The sequence below is a fragment of the Ammodytes marinus genome (assembly GCF_949987685.1).
Source record: "Ammodytes marinus genome assembly, chromosome: 14".
NCBI classification, from domain to species: domain Eukaryota; kingdom Metazoa; phylum Chordata; class Actinopteri; order Uranoscopiformes; family Ammodytidae; genus Ammodytes; species Ammodytes marinus.
In genome coordinates this window covers 18,919,879-18,936,904 of record NC_137218.1, presented here as the reverse complement: position 1 = coordinate 18,936,904, position 17,026 = coordinate 18,919,879, and the positions used below count along the sequence as shown (strand labels likewise).

The window sequence follows — 17,026 nt, the reverse complement described above, 5'->3', positions numbered from 1 at the left end:
AAATACCCTTTCTCATGATTAAACAGACATTTCTATGAGGTTCAAGGCTTAACAACATAATTCAACCAACTTTTTGTTTAAAGTCATCAGTTTTACATGCTGTTACAGGCATTAAAATCAACAAAACCACAAGGGTTCCTATATTTTTGCACAGCCAGTTTTTCACATTTTATTTTATTTCATACAACCAAATACTGCTTTTCAAAAAATCTTTGTTTGGAAAACATCCCAGTACTTAGCTGTTCCTGGTAAATTAAAGACATACCACTTTTATATTTTTTTTTGTGAAAGCAGAGTCAATTATAATGCCGGCTGAGAGGGGTTCCCAAACTTTTTCATATGACTGTATTTAGTGTGCTTACACAATTGAAGATGCGAGGGAAATAAAAGCCATGTTTGAAAGTCCTGAACTGAATGTATTATCTGAGTGTGACATTTTAGTGTACTCTAACTTCAATAACCACAACGCAAATGTGAAATCTGAATGTCAAAGAACACCAAGAGTCTCTTGGTGAATATTATAACACTGGGGGGATTCATCAGTCTGCGCACAAATGACGATGTCTTTTGGTAAAAGAGTTTGGGTTGACTTTGTAAACAGATGGTACGTTTTTACAACAGCCAGCAGGCGGGACAACCATCAAGGACATTTTACAGTCAATTATTCAGCCCGTCCTGCAAAACAATACATATTTAAAACCAGAAGCATATTCTTATAACACTTTCTCACGCAAGTTAAGTGTTTTACAAAAAAAGGCCTTGATGTCAGAAAAAACATGAATCATGAATGAACGCCCGGAAGTGATGCTAAATTTAAGTTTTCAGCCTTAACTTCAGGAAAATAAAGACATAAATCGCAAGTCTCAAGTTTCCCCTTTTAAAGTAGGAATGTTTCAAAAGGTACAAAATACAAAAGGCTCTCCAGCTCATGAAGCTCACTGTTTAAGTATCACAGCCTCCACCTGTACTTTCAGCCTCGGTGAGCAGGCAGCACATTTAAGCAGACAAAACAAAGTTAGCACATACGTTAGCTAGTGAAGGACAAAAAAAACCAACTAGCCAGCTAAAGATCCAAATATTTTCTTCACAGTTGGTAAGTGGGTGTTGACCAAAACAGAGTCATTAATATTGGACGTGTATTTGTCAAACGTTCAGAAAACACGACAAACAAACAAATACATGCTTATGCTGCTGCGCTTTGCTCAATACATTAGCCAAATTAGTGTCTATCAGGTTGTTTTGAAGCTCTTCCGTCTCATCAATTAATGCTATTTTAAATCTATCATTTAAATTTTTATATTAACAATGCTATTTTAAAGCTATCGTTTAAATTTTTATATTAACAATGGTTCCCATGCCTATTTTGATGTGAAAAGGGTCACTACTATACTAATGAACTCATAGGGAGAAGTTGTAAAAAACTGCGCTACCTGCTCTGCACCGTACAGTGGGCTGACAGTTAGTCATTAGCTAGCAAACATAGCAAAATGTTAAGCAGCTCCAAGAGCCAAATAGTTCCCCATTAAAGTTGGTGTAAACCAAAAACAGCTAAAAGGAGAAGGAATATTGGACTGACACCAGAAACACTTCTCTTAATAAGTGTGAATGTTGTTCCCTATCTGGTACAGGTGTGAATAAGCAATTGCTTGTTAACAAGTTTCCCATATGGAGTTGAGTTGGGTGTCAGTGTGTGTTTAGAACTTGTTTCCAATGCCTGAACAGGCCAAAATATCAGTTATTGCAGATTTAAGTAAGACAATTTTAATATCAGGAATTATTTTGTTAAAATGATGCAATAACCTTGAAGTCTGAAGAACATAGAGAGAAAGACAGACAGACAGACAGACAGACACACACACACACACACACACACACACACACACACACACACACACACACACACACACACACACTCTCTCTATGCAGAGAACAAAAGGGAAGATAAAGCTTTGAGTTATTGCAACAAATGATTCCTCCTCAGTTTCATATTGCACCAGTACGACAGCTTGCCATTACTTTAACTCAATGTTTTGGTGGCTGCTTCTCAAAGAAAAAGAACAGAGGACAACTTTTCTCCTATAGGAAATGTAAGTGCTGCCCCGAACCACACTTGCGACATGCTGTAATGGTTCAAATAGTTTAATATCATGCAAATTCAGAGAGGCACCTCATATCATGACTAATGTGTCCAAAATCCTAAGTACTATCTGGTCAAAAAAAAGTTATACAAATGTCCTTCCCTTTTCTAAGCTAGATGACAACAAGCGAAAGGCTGAGATTTTGTTCTACTCTGTGTTTATGCTCAAGCCTAAAGCCACAAGAAAATGTTAAACACACACTCCTTTGAAGTTTGTCCACAGAAAGAACCCAAAGAAATGCCCAAAGATGACGGCAATTGTTAGAGCAAGCAACACAAAGCCTGTGTGTGGGATTCTCTTGAATATATGAGCTTAGTGGCCCACACAGCACTGCCCAGGAGATCAGTATGCACTCCTCTGATATGGCGTGCTTCGCTGCTCAGAGGATTGGTTTTATAGAGCGCTGCCGGGTTCAACTATGAACAAAATAATATTACAGTTTGCTCACAGTCATGTAAACAAATAAAGCATCCTCAGAAAAGGCATACTAAATCTTTGGCTGTTTTTTCTTGCACAGGGCCTAGATTTTTCTGCATAATAATATATTTACAAAGCCATTTATTTTCTCTGTGTGACAGACAAGAGTTGGAAGAAGGAGATGGTCCTAGGCTATGCTGGCACCCTGCCTTGTGTTTCTTTCTTGTCCGTCTTGGGCAGCGGCTCACATGGCAGTGGAGTGTGGTGTGTGCAGTCTCAACAGTGACTCAGTCATCCATCCCCCCTCCCTGGAGAAGGTGACCTCTTTAGAAATTCTCTTGCGGGCATCTGAACAGCGCGCCTTGTCATGGGATGTCCGAAAAGCTGAGCTACCACCAGGGAACTCTGACAAAGCCGGTGGACCTAATTCAGACAAAATATTTCAAAATCTCCGAGCTTTATGGGAGCTTCACATAGACGGCTGTTTTGCAAGGCTAAATGCAAGGGATTAAAGCTGCCAAATGACATTAAAAGGACACTTTTCTGAGTACAATTAGCCTAACAACACCTACTCCCAATGCAGACCCATGCAGATAACAGCTCCCTGTTCAGAATTAGCTGAACTGCAAACAGCCATGCACCCCCACAACCACCCACTCATGCCAAAGTCCTGATCGGAGCTAATCAAACAGATTATTCCTTATCTAACAACGGCTGCAAAGTTGCTAACATACTGTTGAACATTTCTCCTCATGTGTCAGTCTTCGGTGTTTCACCCATTATGTAAGTTTTCATCCCATGCCCATAAAAAAAATTGGGATTTAAAGATGATTTAGTTATATAGTCAAGTGGAATACTGTACATGCAAATACAGTACATAAAGACAGACAGAGCTAGAGCCTAAGAAAATGCTCACATATGAAGTTTGAACCACATTCAAAATAAATGGAGCAGGCCTGCTCTCGCCCATCAGTGAGGGCTCCACAAGAAACGCCCTCCTATCCTCTAAGCAAATAAAAATGGCATTTTCTCTTGGGCAAGCAGGGGAAGCACACATCCCATCAATCTCATTCATAATGCAAAAAGGAAAGACCACTGTGGTAATGGTCTGGTTGGAGTTATCCTGAAAGCAAGCATCCTGATATAGATGAGAGACATTTGAGCAACACAGAGAACAAGAGTCTATAGGCATCAACGGAAGCAGTGCCCTTTAAGCAGAGGGAGCACACTCTTAGTCACCTGGTTTCTCATATGGCCATGTTGTGAAGTGGTGAGGTCAGAGCACATTAATTATGACAAGTCTGGATCTTACAGAAAGAAAATGAAGGGAGGAAGGGGCTCTGAAACATTTGGTGCATCTGACAGCATGCCTGACAGTGCTTTGCCCTCTGTGCCATTTGCTGATTATTTCTGACGCAGGAGAGGGCACACAAAGGCTTTGCTGACTCCACTCATATTTGTTATTCATTGGAAGATTTCTTCACTGGGAATTTCTACTTCTGTGAGCAACTGAGGCAACAATGTTGAGCAAAGGGGGGGAATCTGTGCTTTAGCTGCCATAAACCTCTTGCTGCTGCTGCTGCTGCTGCTGCTGCTGCCCCTTTGTTCTCCATGAGCCGACAGAAGTGAATAGACATTTAGCACTGATTTCTAGAGAAAATAAATAGTAAGTGACACCATTACTAATGGACTGGTATAGCAAGGTGGCCAAGGCTACTTTTTCATCATACACTGATATCATCTGTTTCGAACTAAACTGTTACTTGCAGAAAACAAGTGTATCTTAACCCCCATGTGTATCTTAACTCCACAACAGAATAGAAATACAGTATAGTAAAACATATATGAAGGAAGGCTAATAATTAAATAGGATAGACCACTAAAGGCATAGAAAGCTATGAAGGCTATAGGAGCTGTCCAAGGTCCTGAAACAATGTTCCCTGCACAGAGAGAAGTTCTGTTTAGTCCAAACTAGTTACACAATGTGTTATGTGAATTAAATAAGAAATTAACCATATGCTCATTTCCTGTCTTCTCTTGCCAGTCAAGCAGTGTGTGTATGCTGGATTGGTCCAGTAGTGACGCTACATATTGAGCTGCTTGCCGTGAGCTTCCCAGAGTACACACTACCTGTAATGAGAACAAAGCCTCATTGCAACTCCCACTTTTCAAGCAAAGAACAAAAATGTACAAAGTGATGTCACTGTTTAACTGTTATGTAATGCCATTTGAAGGTTGCTGTAGTTACAGTAGTGTCTCTGACTCTCTGCAATGCAAGCCTGTTGGCCAATCCATTCAACGGAGAGAAGATGTGCTGTAGTGTCGCAAAGCAAGAATATTCATAACAAATACTACTTTCATTTTTAAAAAAATGTACGATATACTGAGTCTATAATTCACAGACGATCCATGCTGAAAAATGAAGGCATCATCAGATCCTACTGCATGCTGAGAAACTCCATGAAATTTTTGAAATTCTGCATTAACAATTCACATGCATGATTTTGATACAATGGGTTTGACGGTGCGGTGTGGAGCAGAGACCCTGCAGCTTACATGTTGTTTGATGTTGTTATTCAAGCTGCACTCCACTGCCTCTGCATGCGTGGATGTGCACGGATCAATTGGTGCCATTTTTTGGTGTCTGACAGAGCGGAGTGAGCGCTTGATAACAGGAGGTTTGGTTCATGCAGAAAAACTCAGACACGGGAGAAAACGCCTCAGCTGTATCTCTTCTCGCTGAATGCACACCGCCCTTTTAAGTTTTCACCAATGACGTCACGCTGCTTGGTGCACAAACTCGCACACACACACACACACACACACACACACACACACACACACACACACACACACACACACACACACACAGTTGCAGCAGCCAACAGCCTTTCCAAACACACTCAATTTGCCCAGCTGAGAATATAATTTTAAAGGCGAATTGATTTCCATCGAGAATCTAATATTCATTCAATAAAGAGTCAGAAGAACTGAGCCAAATAGAAAAGAAAAAGGCGCTGTTTTATTTTAGAAAGTTTGTTACAATTAACATAGTCCAGTCTAACCTTGGGATTCTTTAAACTTGGAGCGTTGGGCTTTCTCATCTGCCTCTCTCTTGTTCTGAATCCTTTGAAAGCCATCTTACAGAAAAGGCACCTTTCAGTCCGTACTTGGCTATTCTGTTACATGTGCAGCCCAATCCCACTCTCCTTTGGTCTTTGCATGTTCTCTATAAGGCAGAGAGTCCTTGCACACAGAGGAAAATGGCTCTCTTGAAGCAAAAAAGAAAAAAAGAGCACAATTGATGAATCTCTCCCTCTCCGTCCTAATATCAAAGCCTGGGAGGAAAACAGTGTGTACCCACAGAGGGTAGATAGGTGCCAATATGGGAGTGAAGGTGCATGCAGTAAGGTGTTCACGGAGTGGAACAGCTGCTTTGTACCATTTGGCCTCTCTCTCTCTCTCTCTTTCTCTCTGTCTCTCTCTCTCCCACTCTCTGTTAATGAGCCTGTGTGCCTGACTGCTGAGTGCAGCTCTTTAGCGGCATGCAATTAATCAGACCTTTCCTTGCACAGAGACGAAAACCAACCAGACATTCAGCAGCGGCGCAGTGTGATTGCACCGCCAATGCAAATTCTCCACCGTATACCCGACAATCCCCATTTGTCAGACAGGCAGGAGAATGCAGGAGAATGCAGGAAAAGCTTGCAATCACTGTTGTAAGATTGCAGTCCTTCATTGGGATGGCAACAAGAGGAAAATAATATCTAGTTTGCATTTCGTAGAGTTCATGAATCAAGAGGCCTTATATAGATTACAGAGTGGGTGGTTGTTAAATACAACATTGAGGCGCTAGGAATTCTACTCCACAGCATTTCAGATGAAAATATTAAACTCCCTAATTGACTACAACAGATAAAAATACTAGTTACTTCACAGGTTTAAGATTTTACATACAAAACATATGACCTCATAATATCATGCATTAATGTGTTTTTTTGGTTAAAGAGTAGGACTGTGTGTGGCTCGAGCGGAGTACTGTGTGCTTATGGGATACTCGTAAATGCTTAAACTTAGCCATCTAAAGTTAGCTATCATTTGCCACCATAGCAAGGCTGTGCCAGCAAAATAAGTGGGTGTGTTGTTTTGAGCAAGGTTTTGTTTAATTGCTTGTGAACTCAACCTTTCATTTGTAAGAGTAAGGTTGTGTCCTTTTTTCTTTTATAAGTAACACAGTCTTGATTTTAAACTCATTTGCTATATTACATAGCTGCACACTGGTCCATGCATTATGTATGGATAAAAAAATATTAAATTATATTCTATAATAAAACACTGACTGGGGCCATTCTTCTGCTTACTACTTTCACCTTTGATCCTTTGGTGTTCAAACATTTGCAATGCAGGACTTTTACATTTAATAGAGACTTGTTTTTAACTTTTGTACAAGGAAAGGATCTTAGTGCTTCTTCCACCACTGATCTCAATTAAATACTAAAATTTAAAAATAAATGATTTCCCAAACGTAATACTATAGGTTTTAGACTTTAGGATCGCAACATTATATGCACACTGATTAATAATACATCTCCCCTTGCCTAGATGGAATAACAATAGGCCATTAGGGGAGAAGAATAGAACAAACTGCAATACAATACTTAAGTATCAAATGGAGAACATACTGTACTTCTATTAATATTAGTGTAAAATCTGTGTTATCTTGTGTAGTGTGTAGACTGCCGCTCAAAGCACGTAGATGATGAGTTAACCACATTAAATACACGTCGTTTTGCAATAGATTTTTGTTTGTGTGAATATGTATTGTCACTCACTAAAATCTTGTATGGTTCAATTCTGTTGTAGGATCGGGTAATAATCAAGAATATTTTCTAAATTATTATAATTTTGACAATGACCATATAGACTATGAAGACTATATAACTGGCATGAACGGTATACTGTGGTGCCCCTTGTGAAAATATTTTAGCACCAAATACAATTTGCTGTAAATTAGGTAAATATGAGAAAACCTGGCGGGGTCCAACTCTCAGTGGACAGCTGGTAATGCCCAGATGTTCCTCAGTTCAAGAGGTCTTTTCTGCCAGCAGCCATTAGCCTGTTTAATGAGGACATTTCGTAACCAGTGCATCCAGCATAAATAGGCGATGTTGCACTGCAGCAGATAAAGTCTTTAGTGTGTGAAGGAGTTACGTCTATAGGATCTGTGAACAATCAGTTCTACTAATGCAAAGTTGGGAGTTGGGACTATATGAAACAAGTACATGCATACATAATCATTTTTCTGTACAAAAAAGGAGCCATGTGAAACAAACTCTGCTCGTCATTGTAATAATCACCATGAATATGTCAGTTAAATCGGCTTAAATCAGGACAGTACTTCTGTCAGAGGAATGCATCTCCAACAGAGTGAAAAGTGAAGCTGCACCCACTGACGTTTGATGTCCGTACTATTTCTAATTTGTAATACACATTGGAGATGGGCCTTTCATGCACGGGTACATTAAGTAGTGTCTCTGGGCATTTGAGTTTCTATTACAGTCAAAATCCCATCATGCATGTATGGTTCGAGGGTAGTTACGCCTTCAGGATATGATCAAAAGTCCTTTTTATGGTGTGTGATTAAACGTGAGGCAGCATCCACTTGCCCAGGCTCTGCAGCATAGGTATGGACAGTTTCATTTTATTGATTGTCCCAACTTCAAGCTGACTTTAAGATGCCTTTGCTTTTGTTCTGATAAAGGGCTCAGTTCACATTTCAAAAAATGTTTTGTGAAGAAACACGAGTCGAGGCAAAATGCCAGTAAACTGTCATATTGTCCAACAAACTATCAACAGTCACTCACACACTAGCATCTCTGGAGAGTGAGAGTCCCTCTCAACCTCAAAAGGGCCCTTTTCCTATAATGAAGATTAAAGTGACATTTTGGATGAGTGTTGGTTATATTGCTCCAAAGCCGTGACAGAGAAGAGTGGGCTGGGACTGACAGCCATAGTAGGACGGCTAACTAGCTTCTCAGCAAACACAAGCTGTGCAGCATGTTGGAAATCCACCCCAAACAACTACAGCGTTTACAGTGGTGTCACGCTGTGGAAATCACACATCACTACACATGGTGGAGGGCCCGTCAGCCTCAACACAGCAGGTGAAACGGGCCAACAAAGTCAAGCAGAGCTCTAAGGACCACATCGGAAGGCCCTTCTGGGGGAGATTGATTGTGCCCTAGAGAAGCTATAAACCGTTAAATCATTTTGTCTCAACCACGGCAACCAGTCATCACCTTCTGCAATCTGCCACCAAAAGACAGAGACGTCGGCAAGATTAATGAAACCCAGGTCCTCCCCAATTTGAGAGCCTTCCTTAATGGGGTCAAACATGGCTCTGAATACATACATCACAGTTAAGGCTGGAGTGTCGCAGTTGTCTTTCTTTGATATATGTTTTTTTCAAGAATCTCTTTTTTCACTGCCAGAAAAAAAAGGTGTTTTTGACGATTTTTAGAATGCACAATTGTGGCTCTGTGAGAATCTGTTTCATGAGTGAGCAGCGGTAGCTTAGACACCCACCTGAACTGCAGATATATAAAGTGAGGCGGGGGAAGTAAAAAAAAAAAAAAAGAAGGAGTGCACTTGTCCTAGAAAATGCTCTATGTCGGTTTAAAAATACTTGCAATGCACATGTTCTCGAAACAAATTGGCACATTTAACAGCAGATACTGTCCGCGGAAAACCTCTATGTCCACATTTATAAACAGAAGTCACAACAACACAAATGAATCATCTCATACACAACATCGTTGCCGGCCGGCGTGTGGTCCAATCTAGGCGGACAGATTGTTGTGCTCTTTGTTAATGCAGCCTCTCCAGATGCTGACCCTCGGGGAACAACAAAGAAACCAAGTCTGTAAATAGTTGGCCTACATGAAGGGGAGAGCGGGAGCCCGTCAAGCGCATGCAGAAGTTACAGAGTACTGCATGTTGTGTTCTGTCTTTTATATAATCCAATTAGAGCTAAATGATAATCAGAAAGTGCAGAGGATTAGGGGCTCAGGCGGCTGGAGTCGCACTACGGCGGCGGATCAGCGGCACCTGTAAATGACTCATTCCTCGAGAAAGCGAGGAGCTATTGACTTCCTCCAGCGAGAAGCATTGAGCAACATAGTGAAGCAATTTAGGGGTTATTACAGGCAGAGATTAGAATGTATCCGACCACTTAGAATGAGGATTGGGTATAAGGGATTTACATATTAAAGACCGATCATATATACAGTGTAATAACACGTCTTCATGAGCAGAGGGCTTGGTGTGCAAATTACTTCTCCCCCCCAACTCCTTCTCTCTAGATGGAAACTTTCTATTGCCTCGTTTCCGCTGAGCAGCACGGTTCGGTTCAGCTTGGCACGGTTTCGGTAGGGCACGGTAACCCTGGACACAGTGTAGCCTGCTTATTATTTCAATTTAGAGGAAAAATACCACACAATCAAAGAGCTGCGTGCCGACATTTTTCTCTTAACACAATACTCTTGCCAAGGAGATTACACACGGCAGTTTATCTCTCACACGGAAATGATTCTGTAGACCAATCAACGGACTGCAGTGTATAGTTCCAACCTTTTGGGACCCTTTGGGACAGCTTGGTACCGCAACGAAAGGGTGACCAAAATAGATACGGCTTCGGCACGCTTATTTTGGTACCCTTTCCAACTTTTGACAGTGGGAAATGCAAATAAATGCGTGAAGAGCCTCGCCAAACCGAACCGCACTGCTCAGTGGAAACAAGGCTTATTTGTCCAAAGGTGTGCGTTATACTTTCCCCAGAGGGCCCGTTCTCTTACCTCTGTCGGTGTCGTAAAGGTAGACAAACTTCTCCCACTTGTAATGGGCCAGCAGACTGAGAACGGCTCCGCGCAAACTGGGCCTCATCTGGATGACGAACTGCACGTCTGTGTCGATGGGGAAGCTGGGTGTGATGAAGGAAGTGTGCAGCGCGCCGCAGAAGGAGGTCAGTGTGTTCATGGACTTCCTGTCGTAGAAGCCGAAGATGGCGTAAACTCCCCGGGAGAACTGGGAGCAGACTGGTGACAAGGGAAAGAGAGAGAGCAGGTTCAGGTCAGGGCTGTGTCAATCATTTTAATTTTATTTCTTCTCGAATTAATGTTTGTAAGGTTTGTATGAAATGAAAACATATCAAAAAAATGATTTGTGATCGACTGTCTTCCCTTACAGTTTTGTGGCTTTCGTAAGCTTAGATTTGTTTTGTTTTTTATTAGGCTAAATTCAGCCGGGGCCACTCGCCATTTCAACTGCGACCTTTCATGCAAGTTGAAATACAGTACGGGCAGATGACCTACAAAGCAATTCTGTAGAGTTCAAATTAAAACACTTCTGATTGTTTTGTATGGAATAAGCAATATTAAGCCATATAAATGAACACATGGAGGCTATAATAGCTAATGAAGAAAAAGTTAAGGTTAATCACAACACCACGATGATATGTTGAGTGATTACAGGAAGTAGGAAAAAAAAGTCTATACTGTCACAGCCCTAGGTCAGGGACAAGCACGGAGCCAAAACAAGTCGCCCCTGACCAGCTGTTCTCTCAGACATAAAGGACGCCAACAAATTGCCCAAAAACTGGGCCCTCCAAAACAAAGTTAAGGTGCCCATTTTAGAACATTTCAAAAAGTTAAAATTGCTGAATCCACTAACTGAATGTAAGGTGGAGAATGTGGGCACATCCATCAAGGAATTCATCGTCTTGAGTGAGGCAGCGGCTATGTGGGATGTCTGCTTCCCAATGCACATGCTCTGCTGCCCGTTGCCCTTCACTTCTCCTTGGTCTAAATGCAACTGCTTGGGTAATCAACTAGAAATAATGGGGGAAATCAGTGCACTGGCCACAGCTCTTAATGGACAAATACCCCGAAACATGAGCATGCAAATGTGCAGGCGCCTATGCGCTGCCATCTGCGGGCCTATGGAAATGAGTCGCGGCCATTAACGCTCAGCATATCAGGGTGTGCCAATTATTTGATTTGATTTGTACATTGTAGATGGTTTTAATGACACCAAGCAGGATAGAATCTGGGATATGACTCTTGCCTTAACGGTAGTAATGACTGAAGCAAATGTTGATAAAACAAGAAGAGCTGCTTTGGTATATCTGACCTTATGCTCATTGCAATGTCCAACAGTGTTAACTGAAGCTGCTCAGTCTCTATAATCAATGTTACATTAGTTTATTAAGGGAATGGTTGGATTTAAGATAACTGTCTTTTTTGAGGATACGTAGGTTGAAATCCAGTCAGCCTGAGGAAAGACCCCTCTGTAAACACACTATGAATTCCTTCATATTAAGTGAACAAAGCACATACTTAAAGGAGAACAACAGCCATTTAGCATTGCACTTTTATATCAATGCCTGACTCGTGGTGGACAGAAAAGTATTCTGATCGATGGAGCAGAACCAGACTTATTGTATTGTAACAACCTACAATTAAATCTTGACGAGTTACATTCGTAGCAGCAACTAGCTTCATAAAAGAGATGAAAGGTTACACAGACTAAAGGTTCTGGTAGATTCACTTTTTTCTGACTTTACACCCCCCCAAATATGTTTTCAAACATTTAGTCTTCAGCCCCAAACAATGCTGACTCAAGTGACCTTCCTTGAGGCAAATGACATCATTTAAGCTCCCTTGGCGTCACTCGTCTTTCACATTTGTGCTTATACCGCCCTTATATAAGCCCTTCCCGTTGGAGTTCAGTGCTGTGTGTTTTTCAAAGGTTGCTTCTGTTCAGCTATCTATTTATCGTAGACAACCATTTATTCATCCACTTATCCTTGGTTGCTTGATTCAGTCATCTTTTCAACAGTTATTTCCTTATTCCTCCATTTCTTTTCTCAGACTTCAACTTAACTTAGCACACACATCTGCTGGTGTGTGTGTTCAAAGGCCATTGTGACACTGGTTATACTAAGCAAGCCCACGCATGCAAAGAAATAAAGGCAGCACCTGTTTGGTAGAGGATGGATGCTGTAATCAAGAAAAGTACTCCTTCCGCGGGCTGCTGCGCCAATGTTCTTACATTTGAAGGACAATTTAAAAGCTTCATTTTGAAGGGCCGCACGGGCCTTTCGTAAACAGTTCATTAAATCTCCCCACTTCATATACAGATAAATGTCAGAACAGATGATCCTCTGTTCAGTTTTGGATTCAGCATACTACACACAGCTCTTTGAGTGGACGACATTACAACACAGCACAGATCCTCCTCAAAATTACAGATCCACAGATGTCTCCTGCAACAGGCAATAATTCAGCTCATGTTATCCAAGAAGAATAGAGGACAGCCGTTAAATGAACACTTCTCGGCTCATCATATACAACACAATTCTACTCTCAAAATGGCAGCAATAGCTTTTTTTGTTTGTCAAGGTTAACTAGACAGCGTGTTCTCATAAAGGACTAATGAAATCCAATATTTGGGCTCATGAAGCAGCGAACACTAGTCAGTAGTTAAAGTAAATTCTCCCGATCGTGGTCTGCAATGAAGGTACGCATCATTTGCTTTATGACAGAGGCAGCAATTTTTTTTTGTTGCAATGTAGGCTCAGTGCATTTCCCTTCAGACTATGAACACAGGCTGCATGATTAATACCCAACTGGAGAAAAAGAAAGTCAGTCTCTGTTCAATTACATCTTAGTTCCGCCATCACCTAACAAACACCCACATATGCCTGTCATTACCGTTGCCCGCTCCCCAACCCACTTTTCTACTTTCTCTTCAGCTCTGGCCAACTCGTCAATCTCAAAAGGAAGCTGCAGCAGTAGCCCCAACACTGTCTCACATCTCCCTCGAATCCCAAAGCTCTGCACCTTTGAGGGTTTCCCCCTGCAGGCAATCTTTCTTGAGTCAATCATACATCTTACTGATGTAGGGAGGAACCTATAGTATACAGTATAGTGTGCACGGCAGACACAAGCCGACAAAGTGAATTCTTAAAGCTCCATTGCTGATTGGTGGGAATAGAGGGGGGCTGCTGCTGTCCTTGCCTGCAGGGAACATCAAGAATCAGGTTCAGATGAGGTCAACTTTCTTGGACTGAGTCACTGGTGAGAGCCTTAGGGGTTTTAAAGACTCTGGAAACCTGGTCTAAAGAGAAAATAAGTTTTCATAAATATTATAAAACCTAGTTTAAAAAAAAAGAAAACGGTCTCCATGGCAACAGTCATTGTGTTTTAGAGACTGTTCAGGCATAGAATTGCCGTGATTGGTTCAAAATACTTATTGTGTAATAAGAAACAGAGCATAGCCTGCCTCATCTTAACCGAATTTCTGTAAAGTTAATCAAACTTAAATGACAATAGCTATAATTTGTATTGTAAATATGCCTAACTCTTTTCAAATGCTTGCTATCATGCAACTAACTCCTGAAATGACATAGTTAGAAGGATTTTGTGGATTTAGGTTTGCAGGGGCTTTAAGAGAATTGGATACTCCACTTGGACAAAGCCAGGACAATGACTTTAGGTTTTGTGACGATAACACATGACCAGTTTATGCTTGCGCTGCTACCTGGAGGGAAGTTATTTTTCTAGCGCTGTCTCAGAGAAGTGCCCACAGTGATACTAGAGGAGAAGAGAGCAGCAGGACTTCAGTGTGTTTCCCTGAGGGAGAGGGAGGACGTGTTGTTCTCAGCCACATGAGAATACCTGTCCTGTCCCGGGGTCACATATCCAGTAAGATAGGAAGTCAAGAGGACGCAGCATGCACATGCATCTTCTGCACCAAAATAACCAACGCATGAAATATGAGGCCAAAGAGAAACTAGAAAAACACGGAAAAAATTCACCAACTATTTTATTACATCAACAGAGGCTGCAGAATGTGCAATGACCCGGCAGAAAAGTAAACAAGCTGCTGTGGAGCTGGTTTCTTTGAAGATAATCCTGTCCTTAAGCCTAATGAAAACCATTCACATCTATTCAAAGCCTCATACACTAAATATCCCACACAATCTCCACAGTAGCTGTATTATGTAAGGTCTCTTTCCTGCCCGAAGAGACTACAGCTATGCTAGCAGCTCTCTGATGATACAATTAAGCACAGTGGTGCTTTGAGCTACGTGCTATCGCATGACGCAATCACTATGGCAATGCTAACTGATGGTGGAATATTTACAACGTTTACCATCTCATTGTGACATGTTGGCATGCTTACATAAAATAACTACACAAAGTACAGCTGAGGCCGTTGGGAAAGTATTATATCATAAACCAATGTGTGGGACTAATTTAAATTTTGACCTTCTGAAATGTGCCAGATGAAATGTCAGGGTATCATCAAAGTCATTATGATTAATCCTGTGGAGGGATTCAATGTGTGTAGAAAACGTCATGGCAATCCATTCCATAGTTGTTAAGACATGTGAACCTTGTGGTGGCGCTAAAGGAAAAGTCAGGAGATCGCCAAAGTCCTTAGGATTCATCACCTTAGAACCATGAACGTCTGTATCAAATGTTTTACCGGTCCATTCATTAGATATGGAGATACTAAAGTCTAGACCAAAGTGACAGATTGACAATGCCATCCCTAGAGCACTGCAGCTAACAATGGGGGCAGTCGGGATGCTTGCATTGCAATGCATGGTGACTTTTGTTGATCACTCGTTTGACTAATTCAATTAATTAATAAAAAACAGACCAAAAGCTTTAAAGATAAAGCTTCAAACACTGCAATCCATTCCATACAAAATCTAACACACTGTGATTGTAGCATGATCTAAAACAACACAACAAATACCTACCTGTATATTGCTTTAGGACTGTGCAGACTTCATTTTCAATTTCTGCTGACTATTTTTTTCTCTACTTTGAATGAATCTCAATGTCCAATTTCATTGTGTCTGATTACTGATGTCATGTCAGTGTATTCATCAGCTAATGCATCTCTGCAGAGCGAGTGCTGCACATACTGGTTCTTACATCAAGTTTTGTATCAGACATCCAGACCATTAAAGGTGAAGTGTGTAAAGGGTATTGGCGTTTTGTCAGAAAATAATTGGTAGAAATAGAATATGCTATTCATATCTAAGTCATCTCATATGCCAATATTGACACACTGTATTAATAGTTGACAATTACATCAAAACAGAGAGACAATGTTGAGTCACAGAAACTTGGAGGAAATAAATGAGGCTGTGTTAAAAAACTGGAACTTTGGAACTCAAAAAGTAAATGAATCAAGATCCCTTTCTTAAAATGTGCTGAAGGAGATCATCAAATGTGACAGCATAATTAGACTATACATAGAAGGCCTACAAATCGTGTAAATGTGCTGACTGACAGACACTCAGCAAATTCAGTATTTCCTCATGGAAACAAGCTGGGCGGCTTAGCTGTGCCATCTTTTGAATGATGATTTTTACAGGGTCAGAACAGAGAGCCAAAATCCCTCCCCTGTTGTTCCAGGTAACATTTCTCCTTTCCATCCTTGCCATCTGCCAGCAGCCTTTATGGGTATCAGCTGGGCAGGATTTACAGGGATGTTGTGGGAATATCTCAGGACGCTCTGTCTGTCTGACACCTGAGCATGAACGTTATTTCCAAACATTACAGCGCTTATAGTCATGTTACGTCAGACATCACAAGAAATTCACAAGCACCCTCGGTAATTCAGTTTCTGCTTTAACAGAGAGCCATGGCACTCCGGCCCTCCCAGCATGCACTGGGCAGCAGGGAAATGAGACAATGACGTGGTTGGATAGACATATGTATAACTTTTTGTGTTCATACATACTTTAGGAATCATCTGAACTGCATGTTTTTGGCAGACCGATTCAACAACAGTGGAGTTTTTTTTTCCTGCTCATATCAACATAATGATATATTACAATACATACAGTACATAATACAAACACAGGTATAGAGCAGCCTAGATCACCCATGTCAAATAGAAGGTCAAGCTTGACAACATACTGTATATATTTAAGAACATTTTAACTCTACACGGCACTGAAAGAAATATATCTTTAATTCAGTAAAGAACATGTAAACAGGTATTTTGCAGCGCACCTCCCTACCCTCACAACAGTTTATGTCTATTTCCAAAGCATAAGAATGGAGCTTGGTTGATTCCACTTCTTCGGAAATGTATCACAGCCACGCCGGAAAAATCCATTACAGTGTGACCAACGTGACCTTTAAGAACGCACGATTATGTTCCATTTGTATTGGACATCTTACTCCCTCAAGCCATTTTAAGCGGGTTGGAACAATAAATGAAGTTATAATGTAGGTGTAGTAAATTTCAATATAATGTTTTCATTTCCATGTTAGGAAAAGCATAGCTATTGTCAAACTAAAAATAGAAACTTCAATGACATACAGTACAATGTTATCATAAAGACAATCTTATTTTAAAGTTGTTTGAAATTTCATTAATCATTA

The 17,026-nt window shown here is 40.9% G+C and overlaps 1 protein-coding gene across 1 annotated transcript in view; it reads right to left on the bottom strand.

Moving 5' to 3' along the window:
- The window catches only part of gria3a (glutamate receptor, ionotropic, AMPA 3a), a 67,465-nt gene that overhangs the window by 41,270 nt on the left and 9,169 nt on the right, over positions 1 to 17,026 (bottom strand). The window contains exon 3 of the mRNA XM_080041639.1: positions 10,409 to 10,648. Within this exon, the coding sequence (XP_079897765.1) occupies positions 10,409 to 10,648 (240 nt within the window). The remainder of the gene's footprint in view (positions 1 to 10,408; positions 10,649 to 17,026) is intronic.